This window comes from Moschus berezovskii, chromosome 3 (assembly GCF_049115385.1).
Source record: "Moschus berezovskii isolate FMDL1 chromosome 3, NW_MosBer_1.0, whole genome shotgun sequence".
Lineage (NCBI taxonomy): Eukaryota > Metazoa > Chordata > Mammalia > Artiodactyla > Moschidae > Moschus > Moschus berezovskii.
In genome coordinates, this window is record NC_142462.1 from 51,100,298 (window position 1) to 51,123,926 (window position 23,629).

At 38.1% G+C, this 23,629-nt stretch overlaps 1 protein-coding gene and 1 long non-coding RNA gene across 8 annotated transcripts in view; both read right to left on the reverse strand.

Moving 5' to 3' along the window:
* Positions 1–324: 324 nt before the first annotated feature.
* On the reverse strand, positions 325–16,320 carry LOC148778319 (uncharacterized). Its single transcript, XR_016036947.1, has 2 exons — positions 14,941–16,320; positions 325–12,013 (listed from the first exon to the last, which is right to left on the reverse strand). It is a non-coding gene; the product is annotated as an uncharacterized LOC148778319 (long non-coding RNA).
* Positions 16,321–16,354: 34 nt separating this feature from the next.
* The window catches only part of PHTF2 (putative homeodomain transcription factor 2), a 138,020-nt gene continuing 130,745 nt past the window's right edge, over positions 16,355–23,629 (reverse strand). For 4 of the 7 annotated variants that reach the window (XM_055420685.2, XM_055420686.2, XM_055420687.2 and 1 more), the window contains 2 exons: positions 22,463–22,588; positions 16,517–21,801 (listed from right to left, as the gene is read on the reverse strand). In XM_055420685.2, the coding sequence (XP_055276660.1) occupies positions 21,781–21,801; positions 22,463–22,588 (147 nt within the window). In that variant the 3' untranslated portion in view covers positions 16,517–21,780. Of the gene's footprint in view, positions 21,802–22,462; positions 22,589–23,629 lie in introns of all 7 variants that reach the window. The other 3 variants (XM_055420689.2, XM_055420693.2, XM_088834076.1) reach the window with 2 other exon arrangements.

Sequence of the window (23,629 nt, forward strand, 5' to 3'; positions counted from 1 at the left end):
AGTTCAAACCACTGTTCTCCATGGATTTATCCCTGATTACTGTGACAGGAAGCAGTGACTTTCCTTTGAAATTCAAACAGAACCACTAAACATCTCCCATAGTCATCTGGTGAAGAAAACATATGGTAAGTGGCATGATTCTTAAATACTGAAGGCCCTGAAGAGTAGGAGCTGTTTTTGTGTTACTGTCCTTCCTCAGTACCAGGCGGTGAAGGGGCTTCATGATGAACAAATTAATGAATGAACAAATAGAAGAAAGAAAAATCAGACCTTCATGTTCCATCTCCTCAGCTCAAGAGATAATCAACCCCGTCAAATGAGATACCTCTTAAAAAAAAAAAGATTTATTTTTGGCTATGTTGGGTCTTCACTGCAACACGTGGGCTTTCTTTAGTTGTGGAGACCAGGGGCTACTCTAGTTGTGGTGCTCAGGTTCAGGCTTCTCATTGTGGTTGCTTCTCTTGTTGCAGAGCACAGGGTCTAAGGCACATAGGCTTCAGCAGTTGTGGCCTGTGGGCTCAGTAGTTGTGGCGCACAGGCTTAGTTGCTCTGCAGCATGTGGGATCTTCCCAGACCAGGGATCGAACCTGCGTCAACTGCATTGGTAGGCAAATTCTCAACCATTGGACTACCAGGGAAGTCCTATAACTTTTGCCTTGTTTTGTGTTTGTGCCTGTGCTCAGTCATGTTCAACTCTTTGCAACCCCATGGACTGTAGCCCAACTATGTCCATGGAATTTTCCAGGCAAGAATACTGGAGTGGATTGCCATTTCCTTCTCCAGGGGACCTTCCTGACCCAGATTTGAACCCGCATCTTGCATCTCCTGCGTTGGCAGGCAGATTCCTTACCACTGTACCACTGGAAGCCCAACTCTCATCTTAATGACAATTTAAACCTAGGAGCAGCTCAGACAACATACTGATGGATTAGAGAGATAATCATCAAAAATGTAAAGGACATTTGTCATCAATACTATTAATAAGTACAGCTGATTTTATTACTTGTTTTTCCCCTTACTTTTCAATAATGAAATAAACCCCAGTCCCAGCAAATCATAAATCTCTATTCTTAAAGTACACTTGTATTTTACTAATTTATGTTGCTAATACATAACTCAAAGGGGGATTTTATTTCAGTGCTTTATTCATGGCTTCTAGTTATTATTCCTTCTGGAAAAGGTCCTTCATGTATAGTAGGTGTAAAGCTCCACTAGAAGTTTTTGGGGTCTGTGTTTTTAACTTCATTTTCTTAAGCCTGTAATGTGGAACAATGAGTTTGGGTGTTTTATGGTGGCATTCAATTTCTAGGACTGTACGAACCCTAGTAAGGACTGGTGGCAGGATGAGGAATGAGATGTTGAAATACCAGAATATGGGCTTATGGTTTCTCGGAAAAGGTCTTGCTTGAGCCAAAGTCTCTAACTGCACAGAAAAATGCCTTATTCAGAGTCAAACAGGCACCCTCTCAGAAGTGCCAGGAACTATATTCCCCAGTGCCTGAATAAGCATGGTTTAAAATAAAAGAAAGAAATCCATCTTACCCCAGCACTGTGATAGATGGAACTCTCTATACTGTGGGGAAACTTCAACAAAAATCTCAGAGACTTAAGAGATAAGCACTATCTCTTGAAACCTCCTAGCAGGGCCAACAAAACAGCTGCCTGTGCATCTCAGCTCCCTAGGCTGCCCGCTATCAAGTGAGGTGTAACTAGTGTGTTGCCTGAGTTTCCTGCACCTCTGTAGGAGCAGAGATAACCTATAAGACGTTGAGATAAAACCTGATTTTAAAAATAGTACTTAATTGTATGCCTGGGGCATTGGGAAGGGTTTATAGACAGAGAGGACAAGGGTAAGAAGGCAGATGGTCAGACTTACTATCTACCGGGTAGGCCAACTCCTCCAGAAGAGCTTTCTAAGCTGCCAGGAGACCTGACAATGCTTCAGGTCCTTGCATTCTGCCTTATTCAGCAGTGCCCTACTGGCCACCGTTATGCTTAGGCCCTTATCTCCCGCTTTCCTGAGCTGAGTACAGACCTGACCTTGACAGAGATCAGGGAGTTAGACAAAATAACAGTCTCAGTCTGAACGGTCCAGGAATCCAGAATCTCAGGTCCTATGGGCCAATCTGATGCCTAAAGTCCTTGGCACCATGACCGTTACTCAGTCCTAACCTCCTTTCACAGGGAGGTTGACCCTGGGCCTGCTTTAGCTGCTCAACGATGACCTCTGGCTAGACCACAGCATCAAAGACTAAAAGGGGTGTGGAGATCATTAAGTCCAATAGCAGAGATGAGGAAACTGAGGCTTCCAAAGATCAAGCCCCTACCTCCTGTCCTGACTCCTGAAAGGCAGAGCGTGAATGCCCTTACCTCTCAGTGGGAGTGTGTAACCTCTGGCTTTAACCTGCATGGTCACTGGCTATGAATCAGTCCAAACTTGAATGCATTAAAATGTAATGGTTTTACTATCCTCAAAATAGAAACCCAATTTCTCTCCTGACATTTTCCATCTACCATTCTCCTTGCTGAGCTTTTTCTTAGTGTTCTGCTAGCAAAGTCTCTTGCTGAAATAACTGCCTGTTATACTCTTGAAGGAAGTATCATAACTGCCTGGGGTGAGCTGATTAGTATTAGTCAAAATCTGAGGCTCTTCTATAATTGGTTCTTTAAAAGGCGGGGATGGGGGGAATCTGGTATTATCCCAAGGATTTGTTAGGAACAAGTGCGCAAGACAGAAGGAATAACTTTGAACACTGTAAGACCTGCCAGTCCTCCCAGTGATGCCTGTCTCGATCTGCCTGATGACCGAGCCCTTATATTTTTTAATCAATTCAAGAAATATAAACTAGCTTCATTTCATTAGTACTTAAAATGTTACGATTAGGGCATCCAGCAGTGAATGGTTCTATTTGTGTTGTATAAAGTGGAAGAAATATTTTAATTGTGATTAATTCTCTCAAGCTGGTCAACTAATGTCTTTAAGTATTACCGTGAGCAAACAGACACAAAGGATGTAAAAAAGAACTCATCAAACATAGAAGCTATACCATCTTCGACTGATTTCAAGACTCACATTTTCACATTTAACATCTCTCAATCTATGACAGTGCTTTTTCTTAGTAATACACAGAATAATGATATATTTTACAATAGATGACATCTTAGATTCAATAAAACACCGAATAAGCAGATTGCTAAGAAGAAATTACTGGGTAACTTATGATTTTGGAAAAAATAGAATGTAGCCATTTCCTTAGCTTAATATTTGCATGTGGAAAATAAGAATATACATAACGTGTATGAAGTAATGAAAACTGCAAAGGTTATGCTTTCTTTGCTCCAATCCACTGAGGCCCACATTATATTTAGTAAGACCAGATGCTCATACACTTCTATCATTATATGTTTTACCCTATTAGAGAAACACACTCATTTGGTGACCAGTACTTTTGTCAAGACAGAGAGAAAAGTAAAATATAAAAATTAACCTATATACATAAGAATATACAAAAAAGTGAGAACTTCCATTATAGGATTAGTAGACTCAGTAGAGTTGCTGTCTCTTTTCTCATTAAAACAAACAAACCCAAAAATATGTGATACATTTTGAACACGCGCAATGCCAGTCTGCCTTGTTAATAGCACTTCCTATGAATTACAGGTCTAAGCCTCCCAAAGCTGACAAAGGTCATCCCGGGAATCTGAAAGATGGAAGCCAGGCTGTTTCAGGTTGTGCAGTGTTAACTGAAGTATAATAAAGACAATTTATAGTTGGTTTAGAGATGAGCAACAGATAGTTTCTGGTTTTACTAACAGATTCGATGGGAAACTGAAAAGAATGGGGTTTTGAGTCTGATAAAAATTGCTGGAGGGAGACTGAATTTATTTTGTAAATATTATTTGGCATTAATAATAATGAAAACTGTCACTTATTAAGCAATTTCTATTGCCAACATTTCACCCCATCTTATTTCTGGTAAGCATTCTAAAATAAACTATCCACTTCTACATGAGAAAATCATCTGAGGGGCAAGTCCTGACCCAAGATCTCACTGCTGCTGGTTGACAGCCAGGACTCGCATCAAGCCTACCACCTTGAAGACCCATTCTCAGTCTCAACTTGGGCCTGGAGCTACCACATGGTGGTCAGGTATCTCTGAGGCTTCTAACCGTGACTTTGTTCTTTAACAAGTGGTCTGTGAGTAAGAAGGAGCAGTTCCCACAGACTGGGTCAGAAATTTGCCAGTAAGACACTGCACTCTTCACCATCAGGTCTGTGTGTGCGGACAGACATCAGAGCTTACAGGCACTCAGAAGAGGTGAGCCAGTGGTCCTGCCGGTATGCTATGAGTATAGACCAGGTAAATGCTTGAAGGGAGGGCTTGGGAGTGAAGGCCTTCTTTCAGGGCAGTGTGCCTGTGTCTCTCCCTCCCCACTTGAAGGGATATGCTCCCTCTCCACTCCATAGTTTACTCTCAGAAGCTGTGGGAAATATCTCTTCTTTGCAACACAGTCATAAATCTTGGCAACTGGAGACCTGAACTTAAGCTCCAAAACTCCCTCTGGGTTTGTCCTAAGAGGCCTTATGGTGCTTGTCAGCCCTAATGGCACAACAAAAGGGTCCTGAGGTGGGTACACATGCCAGACCAAACTGGGACTCCCCAGAGTTAGGGCAAAACCAGAGTGTCCAGACTGGGGTTCAAGCCAAAGAGCTTCCTGAGTGTCAGTGGGTCTCATTCAGTAGGTGTATCCTGCTTAGACATAATGTGGTGTATTCTAAGAACTTTAAAAATTCAGCATAGTTGAAATTTTTAAAAATTACTTTTGTTTAAAAAAAGTCATCTCATTAACAAAGGAAAGATACCCTTATGGCTCTCAATACCTAAGAAACCCCAAAGGTTTAAGAGCTATGTGCTATGGGACTTCCCTATAAAGTGGCTAGGACTCCATGTTCCCAACATAGGGGCCCCAGAACTAGATCCACATGCCCCAACTAAAGGATCCTGTGTGCCACAACTAAGACCCAGCACAACCAAATAGATAATTCTCTTTTTTATAGACCTATGTGCTGGATGAAGACCAAATATATGTTTCTTATTATAAATCACCATATCACACCATCTAAAACATGCCTTGGTAAAACTTATTTTAGCTATTTGAGGACCTGATATTGACAGACTCAGTGTGAACTAATAATGTACAAAAGAGAATAGGCAGTCAGTGCGAAGGGCAGTCAGTGTGACCCGGTGAGAGACTGAATATACAAAGAGACAATTACCAAACCGGGTATAAAAGCAGAACTCTGACCCACAACTTGCAGCAATTTGCCCAGGAAACCAAGCCTCTTATGCTGTATATAATAATCAGCCCAGGAAGTCTCCTTGCAGGAGACTAGATTGCTAACTCTAATAATAATCCAAAACCCAAACAATAACTTCTATAATAACTGGCTCAAAGTGACAAGGACTTGACTAACAACTGATAGCTCCTCTAATTTGTATCCTCACTTCCAATTTAGGACCAGTCAGAGAAAGTCAAATACGTAAACCATAAAATACCGTGTTTTAGGCTTCTAGTTAGACCACCTATGGCTTCCTCATGCAAACAGCTTCCAATCAGAGCAAAACCAAGGCCTTCCCTTTTTTCCACTATAAAGCTATCCCACTTTTCTACTTGCCTTTGAGTCTCCACTAAAATGCAAGTGACAGTGGTTGACCTCCTTGCTATATCAAAGATCTGAATTAATAGCCTTTACTTGTTCTTTATATATCTATATATATAGTATTTTTTAACGTGAAAGTGGTATGTGCTCATGGCAAAAGCACTTGGACAGTAAAGAAAATTAATATCACACATATTTTCATCTTCAGAGACAACTTCCAATAACTTTTTGTAGCACTTCTTCCAGCAACCTACCCATTTAAACACAAGTGAATGCCAGATTCTTGTCTCTTATTGAACTGTGAGTTTGGCTAGGTCTTATGGAAGATCAAGGACCTTATATTTAATTCTAAATGCAAATTTCTTTGTTTGAATATTCTAATATAATAATCATCTGGCATGTTGCCTTTTCATTGTGATAGCACCAATCTAAATAGAACAGGTAGGTGATAAGCTTCATTCCGAAACATAACTAAAATGACACTGTTAATCTTATTTTTTGTTGTTGTTCAATTGCTCACTCATGTTCAACTCTTTGTGACCCTGTGGATCTTATTTGTATGAGTGCACAAATTCAGACTCTACATTTTTGTTCAGTTCTTCTAGGCTTAAAATCATAGGAATGAGATTCTAAAGTGGATTGGTAGAGAGAGCTTTTTCCTAAAGGCTGCCGCTTCAGAAAAAACAGAATGTCTTATATAATAAACATTCTGGCACTGTGAATAATCCTTCACCTACGTGTTCATTCTATGTGTTTGCACTCCCAAAGAGTCTGGAGGTGATTACTCAACTAAACATTAAATCTGATGAGGATTCTGTATTAAGAAATCATCCTCTTTGCCTTTTTATTGACCTGTAGAAGGCAATGGCAAGCCACTCCAGTACTCTTGCCTAGAAAATCCCATGGATGGAGGAATCTGGTAGGCTGCAGTCCGTGGGGTCGCTAAGGGTCAGACATGACTGAGCGACTTCACTTTCACTTTTCACTTTCACACATTGGAGAAGGAAATGGCAACCCACTCCAGTGTTCTTGCCTGGAGAATCCCAGGGATGGGGGAGCCTAGTGGGCTTCCGTCTATGGGGTCACACAGAGTCGGACACGACTGAAGTGACGCAGCAGCAGCAGCACACTTTTAATACCACCTCTGACTCTACATGTCTGTTACACATCAGGGTTAAAGAAAATATTCAAGTAGAAAAGATTCAGACTTGAAAAGAAGTGTGAATGTTTAGGCCCGGGAAGGAAAATCACTGAAAAGGAATGCTCTGGGTGCAGCTGACTCTGTTTTTGATGTAACAAAAGTTAGTAAAAGGCTTTAGAGCAAAGATGATTTCTAAAGCATGCAGATGAACTACCTGAAAAGCAACAGAAAAAGAGGAAACTGCTCCTAAGAAGAGAATTAGGGTACGCAAAAGAAAATGCCATTCTCAACAATGCTGTAATAGCCACATGATTGTATTTCTTTTTAAGTCATAAACACCTAATAGGCACAGTCTGCTTCACTTCATGACACTTTGAAGATGCAGGCTGCAGTCTGCCCAGCACCATTCTAGTCACTGAGCTGCCTATGTCTTATTCCAGGTAGTTCTGATGGGACTACCAATACCAATTTATCCACCACTCCCTGCCAAAGGAGTGGGCATATGACCCAGTCTGGTTAACAGAGGTTCTCCTTAGCTCTGTCCAAGGTCATTGGTTGAAAAGACAGGCATGTGGCCCAAGTCAAGTCAATGAAAGAGTCTCCAGAGGACTGGTCTGTGACTGCTGAGAGTGCATCTTTGTTTCTATCTCTGAGCTCATGAGGTCAAAGGTCCATATGAGTTTACAGCTTCTGATGTTTATTCTGTGGCTAAATGGAGAACAAAGTAAACAGAGCTAAGTAGAGGGAATGGGCAGAAAATGGGAAGAAATAAGAAGAGGGAAGAGAACTTAGAGTGAAGCCACTATGGCAGTTTGAACACCTGGATCCAACTGATCCAAGCCAGCACTAGCTCAGCCTGGTTTCCCAGTTACATGAGTTAATAAATGCTCTTGTGTGCTTCAGCTAGTTTGATGCAGGTTTCTGTAACTTAGATGAACACCTAGAAAGGCTTCTGACTCCAACTTTGTAACTGCAGAGAAACTATAGTAAGTCCCAGAGAGGTGCTGCCAAATTGGACAATAAGGTGAGGGAAGGTCCTCATTCTCCAGTGTGTGCCAATCAACTACCAGCATATTGAAAATAACCACAGAATCACAAAACTAGAGATATTTTTTCTACACCTCAGACATGCAATCAATCTGCAGGCCTCCCCATGAGCACTGTGAACAGTGAGAGTCTTTGTCATAGCAATGTAATTTCTGGACTCCAAAAGGACCCTGGACTCTCAAAATGTCTCCCTTTTAAGTCTACCATAGTGTTTTCTTTTCCCTTCCTGTCTCTTTTTCCTCCTTAAAGGAAAAAAAAAAAAAAAAACAAAGATGGAATTTAGTTTTAGTACTGTCTCAAAAATCCTAAGGGCAGGAGGGATAAGTGGGCCTTACAAATGTCCATACAGCAGCTGAAAAGTGAGAAATCTACATTACCCTGGGTCTCTTGGGAGCTATGTGACTTAACTTTTGTTTGTTGTTCTTCTATCTGCTTACGAGTCTTCTCATGTTTATACCCGTGCCCTCCTCAGCAGCAGGGTTACCCAACTTGTAGGTTCAAGCAACCCACTGTAACTACTTTAGACATTTAGATCACATGTTCTCAGATTATTTTTGTCTCAGAATTACATTACACTCTCTTAAAGTGAAGTGAAAGTCCCTCAGTTGTGTCCGACTCTTTGCGACCCCACAGACTATTCAGTCCATGGAATTCTCCAGGCCAGAATACTGGAGTGGGTAGCCTTTCCCTTCTCCAGGAGATCTTCCCAACCCAGGGATTGAACCCAGGTCCCCCACATTACAGGCGGATTCTTTACCAGCTGAGCCACAAGGGAAGACCAAGAATACTGGACTGGGTAGCCTATCCCTTCTCCAGCAGATCTTCCCAACTCAGGAATCGAACTGGGTTCTCCTGCATTACAGGCAGATTCTTTACCAACTGAGCTACTAAAGAAGCCCTTACACTCTTAAAAATTACTGACAAATCCAAAGACTTTTTGCTTGCAGGGCCTGTATCTATCATTATTTACCATGTTCAAAATTAAAACAGAAAAAGTTTAAACACTTGTTAATTTATTTCAAGGCAATGATAATAAATCAATTACATGTTAATCTAAATATTTTAATAAAAAACATTTTCCATAACAAACAAAAAATAGCTTAAAGTGTAGAACTGTTTTGAATCTTTGCAAATCTCTTTAATATATGGCTTCTAGAGAATGGATGGGATTTGTTTCCAAAATAGATGGGAATAACAGCAATCAGATTTACCATCCTTCATGAATCATTAAGAAACAGGAAAAAATATATAATGGCAGATTAGATGTGGAGAAAGAAAAGATCAGTAAACTTGCTATCATGATTCAAACCACAGAAAATGAAACACAGAGACAAAAAGCTGAAAAAATGTGAACAGAACACCAGTGATACTTGGGAAAACTCTAAGTAGCCTAATATACATGTATTTGGAATCCCTAAAGCAGATGAGAGGCAGAAAACAATTTAAGAAATAATGGCCAAGATTTTATTGAAATCAAATTTGATAAAATTAATAAGCCCATTAGATCTAAGAATCTTAATCAGTTCCAAGAACAGGAAACACAAACAAAGCTACACCAAGTCACTTCATAAACAAACTGCTTAAAACTAGCTGTCCAAAAAGTAATCTGTCACCAGCAGAGCTACACTAAAATAAATACTAAAGGAAATCCTTCAAGGGATAGGAAATCTAGGTTTACACAAAGGAATAAAACAGATCAGAACTGATAATTATGTCAATAAATATAAATACTTCTTTATATTGTTTAAATGCCTTTAAAAGACAGCCAATTATTCAAAGTAAAAATAACTACAATGTACTTTGGAATTTATAACATATGGAAACAAAATGTATGATACAACACAAATTTTCAGAGGGAAGAAATGAAAGTATATTATTATAGAATTCTTCTACTACATGTGAAGTGATATAACATCAACTGAAAGTAGAATATGGAAAGTTTAAGCTGTATATTACAAACCCTAAGGCAATCACTGAAACAAAATAAATAGCTATAAGCCAACAAAAATGATAAAAAGTATCATAAAAAATGCTCAACCCAAAAGCAGGCAGAAAAAACATAAAACAAGAAATTTATGGAACAAATAGAAAACAAATGTCAACATGGCAGACTTAAATCCAACCATATCAATAATAACATTTTATGTAGATGGTCTAAACTTCTCAATTAAAAGACAGAGATAGGGCTTCTCTGGTGGCTCAGTGGTAAAAGAATCCACCTGCCAATGCAGCAGACACGGATTTGATCCCTGATCTGGAAAGATCCCACTTGCTGAGGAACAACTAAGCCTGTGCACCACAACTATTGAGCCTGTGCTCTGGAGTCTGGGAACCAGAAATTCTGAGCCCTCACGCTGCAACTACTGAAGCCCACACACCCTAGAACCTGTGCTCAGCAACCAGAGAAGTCACCACAGTGAGAAGCTTGCACAACACAACTAGAGAGAGGCCCCTGCTCGCCACAACTAGAAAAAAAAGTCCAGGCACCAACAAATACCCAACACAGTTGAAAATAAATAATAAATTAAAAATTTTTTTAAAAAGAGATTAGAAGACTAGATAATAAAGCAAGACCTAAATACATCCCAGATGCAAAAAAACTCACTTTAAAAATGAAAATACAATTTGGGTGAAAGTAAAAGGATGTGATAATATATGGCATGCTAATATTAACCAAAAGAAAGCCAAAGTGGCTATATATTAATATCAAACAAAGTAGATTTCAGAGCAGAGAATATTAATAGGGATAAAGAGGGCCATTTCATAATGATAAAGGGATCAATTTATTTTAAGTTCATAACAAGGCTAATGGAGAAGGAAATGGCAACCCACTCCAGTGTTCTTGCCTGGAGAATCCCAGGGACGGGGGAGCCTGGTGGGCTGCCGTCTATGGGGTCACACAGAGTCGGACACGACTGAAGTGACTTAGCAGCAGCAGCAGCAACAGCAACAAGGCTAAACACATATGCACCTAATAAGAGACCATCAAAATAAACGAAGCAAAAACTGACAGAAATAAAAAGAGAACTGTTCTTCTCTTGAATAACAATTATATTTGCAGGACCTCCCTCTGCTAGCAATGAAAAGGACCTGAGTTCAATCTCTGGTCAGAGAACTAGATCCCACATGGGGCACCTAAGAGTTTGAATGCCATAACTAAAGATCCTGCATACTATGATTAAGGCACAGCTGAATAAATCAATATTTTTTTAAAAAATAATTACATTTGGAGATTTCAACAGCCCTTCCTCAATCACTGATAGAAAAAGTAGAGAATTTGTAAATAAACAGAAAACTTGAACAACACTATCAACCAATTTGACCTAATATTTATCACACACTCTAGGCTCAGCTGGTAAAGAATCTGTCTGCAATGTGGGAGACCTGGGTTCCATCCCTGGGTTGGGAAGATCCCCTGAAGAAGGGAAAGGCTACCCACTCCAGTACTGTGGCCTGGAGAATTCCATGGACTATATGGTACATGGGGTCGCAAAGAGTTGGACACGACTGAGCGACTTTCACTTTTCACTACCAAACAATAGCAAAAAACAAGTTCAAGTGTACATGGATTATTTAAAGGTAACATCACTGGGTGGAATCTTTAACCATATTTTACATATTTTATGCTGCTACATTAAAATACACTGATCCATATTACACTTTCACTCATTCATGAAAGATCCATCACCTTGCAGATCCCTGAAAGAGTCTTGGTAATCTCCAAAATGCCCTGAACCACACTTTTCAATGGCAGATCGAGATTATTCAATTTTTTATCAACTGAGATGGAGGCAACTCCTGGGGCCTAGCTGACCCTAAAGAATCTGTGACAAAGTAAGGAAGGCAATCCTCATGCTGATTTAAAGACTAGATTTGGTGAGTAGTTTGGATCAGTTCAATGTCTGCAACAAATTACTATGCTTTCTTCTTTAAATATCCTCTTGAAACAAAGTTCCTAAAAGACCTGCGGTACCTCTGCACCACAGATGAGCACTCTGGGAAGCAGAGACGGGCTAAACATCACCGACAACACTCAGTTGACATATTCTGTCTGAACATATCAACAATCTTTAAGTCCTGAGGCAGGAACAATATTACTCACAGGTGCTGTCATTAGCTAACGAGGATCAACAGGGTCTTCAGGTATGAGAAACGCCAGGAAACTAATAAATAAAAAAGAGAAAACAGTGGTACATTATTTAGGGCACAAAATTTTCAGTTGTCAACATAGCAAACTCATTTCTTCTAGCCTCTGAAATCATGAATCCACTGGCAATGTCTTTAACACTGTCTAAATGTTTCTGATAATGAAGACCAACATTTTAATAATCACAATTCTGGTTTCCCAAGAGTAACTGGTAATAGTAGGCAGAGCTAAAAAATCCTCTTCTCAGAATCTCTGGGAATGGAACAAATACATCAGTTTTCTTAAGGGTCCAGGTCATTCTAATAGTCAGCCAGGCTTGAGACGCTCATGAAGACACCACACTCTTAAGTAAACCTTATGGTCTCCCTCTGCTACTCCCTCTTTATCTTCCCCTCAGTGAGAAGGCTATGTTCAAAGATCTACATTAGATGTTTGGGAAGATATAAAAGAAAGACTTTGTTTCTTATAACCTACGCACACAAAGATGTTACATTCTATTACGGTGGCAGAATTATGTGCCTACTTAATCTTTTAATAAGATGCTTAAAGAGAATAGAAAAAGTAAGTTGTAAACAGAAGGGCAAACTAAACAAAGAGCAAAGTGCAGAGGATCCGTTGCTTTCTGACAAGGTGGCATTCAGAGTTGAGTAGCCTGTTTGGGACTGGAGCACGGAGGGAAGGAGGAAATGGAACTCAGTCAAGGATCCCATCTCGCAATTCTGGGATTCACCTATTCAGAATAAGATAAGTCCATAGGAAATAAGAGTTCACCACCGTAAGCTACATTTTAGGTATGGTGGAAGATCAATGGAGTAAGAAAGTTCCATTTCCAGAGTTTTAAAATAAGGGCCTACTAATGAGATGTGATCTGATTAACTCTTTGGTCAGAGAGTAACATGGCTGAATCAAGACAGACTGATTTCAAAAAAATCTGTAAAACCTAAAACTGAAGAAAATCTCTTAACACCAAGGCTCTGTTTAAAAATGTGACTGCTTTATCCCACAACCCAAAAACAAATGCAAGTTCACTTGGGAGCAGTGAAAAGCTTACTTTGCTCACGAAATGGGCCATGGTAAGAAACAAAAGGGTTCCAAATTACCTATCCCATGAAGAACAGGTTCCCTTATATTAAAACAATTGGTTAAAACAGACTTCTGTTAGAACAGTGGAGCTGCTGAATTTCTCCACAAGAAAACCTTTTTAATTTCCTTTTAGAAACTAGATGCTTTTAAGTATTTATATTAGGAAATTATAACCACAGTCTACTCTCTGAGAATAAAATATTCTTAATTCTATTGCTTATTAGCAGTAGAGAGAGAAAATGTACAGAAAAAGTCTCAGAATGGTAAAGTTCAATGGGAACAGACCAAGTTATTTTAACTCTGTCCCATCTTTATTCAGATAGAGAGTAAATGGCTACTATAGGCCACCAAGGAAATCAGTCTAAAAGGAAAGATAAAAGTCTAGGTTCCTGATACTCAGAGCAAGACCTTCCTCCTATGCCACATCTCCTGCATATTCAACTGAGATGAAAAAAATCATCCATTGCACATGAGAAAATATGAGTTTCAGGATCACCTACTGAATGACAATGTACTCTACATGGTATCATTCTACACTGATAAGAGGAGGATTCAATGCACCAATTAAACCAGTTCCTATTTCCGAGCAGGTGAACCCCATAACTGCCTGAAGTGTCTCTAGAGTTGGGGTAGCCCCAGCTTCTACTAACATTGTGTTGAATAAGACGCTTTTTGTTTCATACTTTGTGTGTGTATGACGAGCTAAAGTCCCATGATACAATCCAGGGTACTACCTGTTGCTTTAAATTCTGAGGTGAATGAAGAGCAGCTGATTATGGACTTCATTGTAAGCCATCACACGCCCAAAGACAAATGTGACCTTCCTTTTTTTTTTTCCATTTCCATATTGAGTTATCCAAGTGCTTTCTCCCAAAGCCTGACTTTTTACCTCTGCAACAATTTAGAATTTTTTCTACACAGCTTCAGTTTCTCTAGCTCATTTTCCAATTGGATAATTTCTTTAACTTATGGAGATCACTGAATCTTTGCTTATTACCTGAAAAGGATGCTAATAAAAATAATAATGCTAATATTTAACAGTTATTGTGACATGACTGTATGTCAGGTACCAAAATAAACACTTTTCTTAAGTGGCAGGATTCTTTGGAATATCTGATGCTGGAAAAGACTCAAAAAATAATAATTAAAAAGTGATGTCTTCCCCTCCACTATTTTAAGAACACAGTCCCACAAATCTATTTTGAGCTCAATTCCCTCCCCTGCAAGGGAATCATTAGCTTTGGAACTTCTGAACAGAAAATAGTAGTTCTCAAGGCTCACAGGACGACAAGTCAACCAAGCTTTGGCTCAGAAGTCTCGTGGATTCAGAGCATCTAGTGGAAAATGAGGGGGTGCCGGTTACTGGAAGAGGGGCACATCCCCAAGACAGGCTGCAGATGTGCAATGGCCCACAGCTGTGGGGCATCTGTGGAAGGAGATGGGCACGGATAGCAGAAACCCTAAAAAGCAGAGATGAGGACCTTGAGGCTTAGCCTGGGGTCAGAGTCGGGGATGACCTCTGTGTGGTGCATCTCTGAGCTGGCTAGAGCATACATGCCCAATAGACACAGGACACATTGGCCAGGCAGGAGCATCAGAATGGAGGAATAGCTACCACCAGAGAATAAGGACCGTGCCAGTTCTGTATTTTCCAAGTACTAGATGAATCCCCACTGGGATTTTGTGTCACTCTAGGGAAGAGAGGCTCTTCCAAACATAACATACTATATTCTCAATAATCTTTTCAGTAAGTGCTCAAAGCCGGATTTAGTTTGAAGACAAACTGATGTTTTGTTGCACAGGAGGTTGGTGGAGCAGGACTATGCCCAGTACATGGACATTTTCTAATTTTATACTCACAAGAACCACTTCAGGCTCCAGCAGCAGCAGCTCTACACCTCATTTCACAGGTGAGGCTTAGGGAGTGTAAGGAACTTGCCCAAGGCCATACACATGCTATAAAGTATCCCAGCTCTGCCTGACTTTAGAACCCATGGTCCTCATCATAGTGCAGATGAGCTGGGTTACTCTGTAATTTAAAAAAAAAAGAGAGAGGGAGAGAGAGAGATGCAATTTTGCAAATATCAATAATTATAAATTGACTCTGTCATCCAAACATGGAGAAAGAAACTGAAGTCAATTTAATTTTACAATACTCTTGGATACAGATTTGTGCCATGTCATTTTTTTTATGACACAAAAATTCTAGCATAGATTTAACATGGACAAAAATTTTACATTAAAAACCTTAATTCTCAGTCTGGAGAGGATCACTAAGTACTCAAGTCAAGAATGTGGTCCCTCAATTTGGTATTTGCCAAGAAATTACGACATGCCAGAACCAAGCTAGGAAGTCCCAATCTTTGAGGATAAAATTCAAATCCCTTTACTTCACAAAATCATCTGCTAGTGTTATCTTCCAACCCTTGTCTACAAATGTCAGCTTCTTCAGCCATACTGAACTGCCTGCATGTGACACTTACACTGGCACCTCCACAGCATGTACCCTTCACAAGCTAAAATTTGTACCTCCTAGCCTCCATGGTAAGTGAAAGGAGGGACTATATTTTAATTTCTATTTCCCTAGTACCTAGTTCAGTGCCTAGCATGTGATATTCAAATACTATCCATGGAATGGATGGAAGAAAAACAGAATAAAATTGCAATTTTAAAAGCACTTGGTCTGTTTCCCATTTGCTAGACTAGCCTCTTACCCCAATGTCTTTCCCCAGACAGTAGACTCACATTTTGAGACTCTTTCAGCACCACTAACCTGACACAGTAAATTCTGGCTGAGAGCAAGAGTAAGGGTATAAATAAAAGGCCAGAAAGCTGCCAGGTCAGTCTGCATTTCCAGGCAAAAACAAGCAAATGCATTTGCAAACAATGGGTATATATCCCAAGGGATGCAAATTGGTCACAGCCTTTGGCAACACACCTATTTTGCTTTAAAGCACACCTCTCACTACAAGGTTAGGAAAACCAGAAATTCCCAAGTATAAATAATTGATCAAAACTTATAAGAGAATTTGACAAAGACAACCCCAAATTCTTAAAAACCAGTCAAAGAGTTTGCTAAATAACTGCATTAGGTAAATGATTACATTTGGCACAGTCAGCTTTTGCTTTACAGGACAAAAAAGAAAGCAAGCTTCTAATTTAAATTTCAGATCATTGTTGAAAACACAGAATTGAGAAACGCAGCAGCATAAAAAGGAAGGAAGAAGCAAAACTTTTAGTTCTGAGACTGTTAAGTATTTTGTAGACACAGGAGACATAAATATGTTGGAAGAGTAGACAGCACTGATAGCCAAGCACTATCCTTAACGAGATAGGAGTAGAAAGATGCAGAGGGAAAGCCAATTAGGGAAGAAAATGGCTTACGATTATACAGTCAGTCAAATGTATGATGCTTATCCAGGTTGACAGTCATCCTTTGGTTACTTGAGGTGATGAATTTATAAAGATAAATGGGGGCATCTGGCCTCACGGTTCAGGACACAAGATGAAGCTACCACAGCCTGAGACCAGCTCTAATGATTCAATGGCACAGCTGGTCAAGCTATCACTCGGTGTCTCTGCCTCCAACAGCTTAGGGAAGTTTCTGTTAGTTTCTTTTCCCATCTTCACTTTCACCACTGTCTCTCTAAGGTTTTTTAATTCACAGCTTCTTTTGGGACTCTGCGATCATACCAACTCTTCCTGTTTACACTGTGTCCTGATTCATTTCTGCAGCATTAACAGAAATTCTGACGGGGTCAGCAAGTATCTGTTAAAGATGGAAAGCCTGTGCTGGGCAAAACTCTCATGCCTGTTGGTTTCACAGGTTCCTCGAGGCCTGTAAAATGGCTGGCTGCTTTCGGGCCCAGCACCAATCACTGACCTGTTCAACTATGGCTGAGAGAGAAAAGTGAAGAAAACCAAGCTTGACCAACTTCTTGCTTTGTTCAGATGAGGGTTTGAGAGTATAGCAAGCCCTTACAGGGCCATCTAGTAGACAATGGTCCCATCCAACCTATGACTAATAAATTCAATCTCATATTAAGGATCCAAGCATCTCTCATTGAAATATAAATGATTTATAACATAAAATTGCAAAGGGTAAGACTGAAGATGATGATGGTGGAGAGCAGAGGAGGTATCCTACAGGAAGGCAGCAACAGAATCCTGAGCACAGAGAGAGAGCTGGCCTCACAGAGCAATGTTTCCTTCATAGAACTGAAGAAGGGGGAAAAAGAATTCACGCATGATGATTTTTCTCTCTTTGGTAAAGTCAGAGGAATAAAATACCAATACTTATAAATTGAGAGGGATTAGGAGCTTGAGGATGACAAAGGAGGTTTGAAAAAGCCACTGTAGGCAACATCTAAGTGGACAAAAGACTGATTAAAGAAAAAGCACTGCCAAATACAGGACTCAAAAGTTCTAGTAATACCTTGATAAGTACCATTTGTAGAAAGTGAAGTCAGATGTTCTCCAGCTAGTCAAAGCACAGATACTGAGCAGAAACTTAAAGTTAAGAGGTGAGATCAGGCAGCAGACAAAAAGACTCTAGGCTATTACTAGTAAGGGAATCTACCACACAAATGAAACAGAAATCTAATAATGAAGAGATATGAATGGAATATGCACCTGAGAATTTAGTAAAGTCATTTACAATTGGATATAATACACAGGCTAACAAAAGAATGAGAACAATTCCCTTCCACATTTTAGCATGCCTACTTATGAAGGAATTAGATGTCAACTCTGTAAAAGTACTCATGTATGATGATTTATATGAAGAATGATACTTAGTTATGTCTCGTATTTGGTAAGGATGCATACATCTTACGTAATGTGAATGCTTTAGCTTGGAACTTCTGTTTGTTAATTGTCCTTGGCCATTCCTTATTTGGAGGGGAAAGAGAACCAATCTTTCTGCACATTCAATTCCAGTGCTGGTGCTTTGCATATATTAATCTTAATAATCCCTCTAATAGTCCTGTAAAATAACTGTCAGTAATTTATAGTTGAGGAAACAAAGTTCACAGAGGTTAAATAATTTGCCTAAGACTATAAAATAAGTCTGACACCAAAGTATGTGTTCTCTCCAGCAAGTCCCACTGCAGAGCTGAACAGGGAGCCATCAAAAGAATTCTTTCCTAATGCCAAAAGCTTCTTAGTATACATATGATCTCACTACATATATATATAGACTTATAAATATTCCAGAATTTTTTCCTATGATTAAGCATTTTGATTAGTTAAGAGGTGCTGTTTCAGACTATACCTCCAAAGGGAATAAAGGAGAGTACAGATTCTACTACTGAAAACTTAGGCAATCTTTTCAATCTCTTCTTTGGATTCTTTTTTTTTTAAACCTATCAATAGTCAAATGAGGGCTTTGGACTAGGTGGTGTCTAGGTTCTATGTGACTCAAGTTATTCAAAATTCATTCATTCAATAGACAGATTAGGCACTATTTTATGTGCTGGGAAAACAGCAGTCAGTGAAGTTAAAAATCTCATGTACTTTACATGCTCTAAAATTTCTGATCTTAAGACAGTAATTCTCAAGGTGGTGAGGAGTGATAAGGGGAACAAAATTTCAAAATCACTTATGGAATACTTTTTTCAGAGTATGCATGTACCACATCCAAGATCCGCAGTCTACTCGCCAGGAAGTAAGCACTGTGGGGAGCCAGAGTATTCGATAAGCATTTGTGGTATCTCTCTTATAAGGCTGGTAGAAAAATGGTTGAGAATTAGTGTTCCAAGTGATACAGTATAAAGAAATGCAAGTCATATTGCTCTATCTGTAAGTGTGAAGGGAGGCTCATTAAGAGACCCAATTCTAAGCTTAAAGAAAGTTGGAAAGTGCACTTGAATGAAGAGTCCCTGATTAAGGCCTATGAACATTTGTACCAGTCAGAGAACAGAAATATTTCAATGCTTACCCATGTTATCGTTGGCCATGATCTCTCTTGTTGAAATCATGTGTAAAATCACTTGGTTAAAAACACAATTCTCCTGATAATGAATTTTAATACCCCAGGCTACAGCCAGTTTTCTGTATTTAAATACAAATAAACAAGCAAACAAACATTAATGATGTCATAGCATTGGGTGATGAAAAGCCTGTGCGCTAATTCTTCTTTCATGTTCTGAGAATCATAACGCAAAATCTGAAATGTTGGAAAGGTTTTAAAAATGTATTCCCACTCCCCTCAAATCTAACAGCTACACCTAAAGTTTATGCTATAGTAAATACAAAATTACCATAGAAATGTGCATGACTTGAAAATTTGAAAAAACAAACAAACAAAAAACAAACTCACTACAGGTTTAACACTGTCAGTCATATAACGTTTTATTTTAAACTTGCTGTTCAAACTTTCAAATACGATACATGTGGCAAAGAAACAACAGTTAACACACAACATCTGCCACAATTCTATCTTTGAACTGTCTTTTCAATATTATGCGGTATGCAACAATTTCTTTCAATTTCTTACATTCATTGTATTCTTAAAGGCAGCAATGTCAATTTTTCTGCTTTGAAAACAGTTGCATTAATGTTCTGAAATTACTTAAAATGACAACTTTTTCCTCTTAGTATTCTACCACTGCCATATTAGTGACATAATTCAACATATTATTAATATGATGTTGAGAGGTACACTGTACTTAATAAATCAACTCCCAACTCCAAGTTGAAATGAACTTCAATCAAAAAACAAGCATTTTCCTGAATCAGTTTACTCAGCTACTTTTCTCAAAAATATTTCCATTCTGAAATAAGGTTTTTTTGTGTGAGATACAATAGCTTCATTTTTATTCCTAACAGAACTCATGCTGTACTTTTTTTTCTCAAAATATATTCAATATATTCTATGCAAAATGTTAAGTTCTGTATAGGTATGTACCTTATCTTGAAAAACTTTACAAAATATAATTCCTAAAAACAACCTCAACATTAGACAATAGAGGAAGAATAAACATATAGGACAGAGCCTAATTTTTCACAGGAGAAAATAAGTATGTTCTTAAAGCTCCAGTAATACATTCCTTGAAAAACTCAGAATGCACTTTGGTCATTATTAAACATATTAGAACATAGGCAAATAAAACAAAATGTTTTTGTTTTCTATAGAAAGAAATTATACTATACAATGAGGCTGATTTGAGGCTGATCAAAAGGAATGGTGAGAGCAAAGTGATATTATGATATGGCTCTGTTCTCCACACATTCCTGATCTTAAGATTATGATTTGGGGATTAAAACTGCACCAGTCAAATAAATCATTTACAATTAATTATTTTAAATTCCCTAAAACATGGTAAAAAAGGTGAGGATATTCAACATGATACAACTTGCACCAAGAAAATTCTAGATTGTTTCAAATAAAGTCTTTTAAAAACTAGACACCCAGTTTAAAAAAAAAGTTTGCTAAAACATTTCATATTTCATGTAACTCCTAAAATTTGACTGTACAAATATAACAACTTAAAATCAAGGCCCAATGTAAGATACCATCATATTTGCCCTATTTACCTAACATGCCAACAATTAAGTTCTCATTTGGACACTTGGCAAATTATTTGGAGGGGAAGGAGGGGGTTACTTTCTAGGTTAAAAGCATCTAAAATAGCCCTTATATAACTGCGAGTTGAGGAGGGAGATGTACTAGATAGTAGAATTTGCAAGTTATCGCTATTTTTCCTGAAAACTCATATATAGTTTTACAGCTAGCAATCAGGAATATCTGATTGGTTCTTAATATTATTCTTAAGTTGTTCATTTGAGTGTGGTATGAATAGCATACACTATAGTGTACCATGGGGAGAAAATTATTTTACTTGAGTAAACATAACATACTTGAGTAATATCAATAGGCACTTCACTTGTGAGATGAGTATATACCTCACTCAAAAGGATACCATATCATGCCCTAGTACACTATAACATACCCCATATAAAGACACACATTAAAAGTAACAATTTTTAAAAGTGCACATTTTGAGCATGCACAGTTGGAGCTGTGCAAACAGCCCAGTGTTTCAAATAAATACAATTATTACTAGTTAATTTTTATCAAAATATCTTACAGTATGGTAACCATTTACAATTATTGCTCTATTAAGAGTTTTATCATCAAAGAGCACTTGTTGACCTGTTGTGTAATACCATAGATATTAATACTGAAGGGTGCTTAAACTGCAGCTTAATCAGTTTAGATCCTGGCATTGTTCCAAAATAGCTCAAAAGAAACCCGGACTGGATCTTGATTTACTGAAGAAAAATGCTTTATGTGTTTAGCTGAGTCTAATGCAAGATTACAAAGTTAAAGAAGTTTACTTCAAGTAAGGCAAGTCACGGCATTGATGGAGAAACAGTGTTTAGCAATGGCTTCTATTCTCACAATTTGTTGTCATTTTTTATGAGCAATTACCAGGATCTCAAGTATCTGGACATCAGTTTCATCACCCTTTCAACAACTAAATATATCAATGCTAAAAATAAAATATAAAGACTAAAATAAATGTAAAAAACAGTGAACAAGTGAAATAAATATAAGAATTGCACAGGACAGTCTGATGTAAACACTTCAATTTCTCAGCTGAGATTCCTGAAGCAAAGAGTCAGTGACTGCTTTCAGGCAGCTTAGTTGGTACTCTTATTCTGGAAAAGAGGCTACATCTTCTTTTCTCTGAATTGTCATGATTTAATCTTCCAGAGCTAGTGAAAAAATAATACAAGGAGGGACCATTAGAGACAGTTTTGATATTGCAACTTATTAAGTTACATCACATGATATTATTTTTATCTAAATTTCATTCATAAACAACTGAAGGTTCTACTATTTTAAATTCTTTTGTTCTTTTATTTTCAAGAATTCACCTCAAACAAATAAAAAAGTGAGACTCCAATTTCTCTTGCTTTCTGTAACTGGAAAGTGACAATATACATCCACTACCGGTTAATATAAACATTGTACACCTTATTCACTAGCAGCTTTGCACATGTTGGAGGATGCATATATTGCTATATAGATAAATATATAGCTTTTGGCCAAAGCCAGTAATAGGGCTCTTTTTTAAAAAATCATCTAAATTAAATTCATCTTATACATGAGTAAAAATAAACACTTCACTTATCCTATCCAAGAGTACCATTTGTCACAAATACTGTTCTGAATGAGAAGCTCCATCAGTATTATAAGCCAAGAATATTTATCATTCTTTGAAATTAACTGTTGTTATCTTCATTAATTGTATATAATATAATCAAAATGACTCCATTACTATACATGTGAGATCTCAAGAGTGTTAGGGTGAAATAAACATCATGAAAATGTAATAGGGTACTAAGAAATTTAAAAATACCTGCAAGCCCTTACCTTTAAATTAAATCCAAGCAAGTCACTGATAACACCAGAAACAGCTGACAGGATGACAACCTGGGTGATGTTATAAAGCAGTGGATTCATTGTAAGTCCATATAGTCTAAAGGGACTGTCCAATTCCTAGTAGAAGAGGAAAAAGCCATGAATCCAGATTGACTGAGAATTATGAAACTAATTCAGGGCAATATGCAAAGAGAATTTTTACAAACATTGTTTCAAAAGACATTTACAAATCATGATAGTCTTAGAATAAACTTGGTTAAACCTGAAGTACTTTAGGTTTTCTTAGGAGAAAGTGATTTTCATTTAAAAGAAATCTATAACCTAAATTTGTAACTCCAATTTCTGTCCCAAATGAATGACTAATAAACTATTGGTCTGGTAGCTACAAGGTTAAAGAATACTTTTCACTATAACAATAGAAATTGAAAGAGAAAGAGAATATATTTTTGCATAAGAATTAGAAATTTAGTTAGCCAAATTTTCTGTCTATATACAGATACACACACATATGCATATATATATATAATCCCCTTTGAGATAATTTTCAAATGCATAGATTCATTAATTGATTGACTCAAACATCTAAGTAAAGTTCTATATACTCTAGGCAACATGGCAGACTCTGGAAAGTTAAGATTCAGTCCCCATGCCGAAGGACCTTGCAGTCTAATAGACAAGCAAAGATATAATTCAACTATAAGTCCCACAAAAGAAATATGTATAAATGGCAGAGGGCCAGAGTAGAAGGTGCTCCTGCAACTTAGTTCATGGGAGGAGAGAAGGTATTCCCCAAGACACAAGAACATGGCACATTTGAATTGCTACAGGTTGTACAAGGAAAGTATAAATTTTATAAAACTGGCTACTTAGGTAAGGGTCACTCTTTAGGCAAACTGTGACAGGAGATTGGCACGAAAGGAATTTAATTTGGGGAGCAGTATATCAGATGTGCATGTGAGAAATACAGATTAGAGAGCAGCAAGACCAGAAGGAAGAAGCCCTCAGAGGTTCAGTGTATCAGAAGCTCAAGTGAAAATGATGCAGGTCTGATTTAGAGCAGTATTGGTAGGAAAAAGAGGATGAACTGGACAATGTTTGAGTCAATGGGCCCAAGAATTTCTTGGCTGTGAAGAAAGAGAAAGAAGGAGCAATCGATAT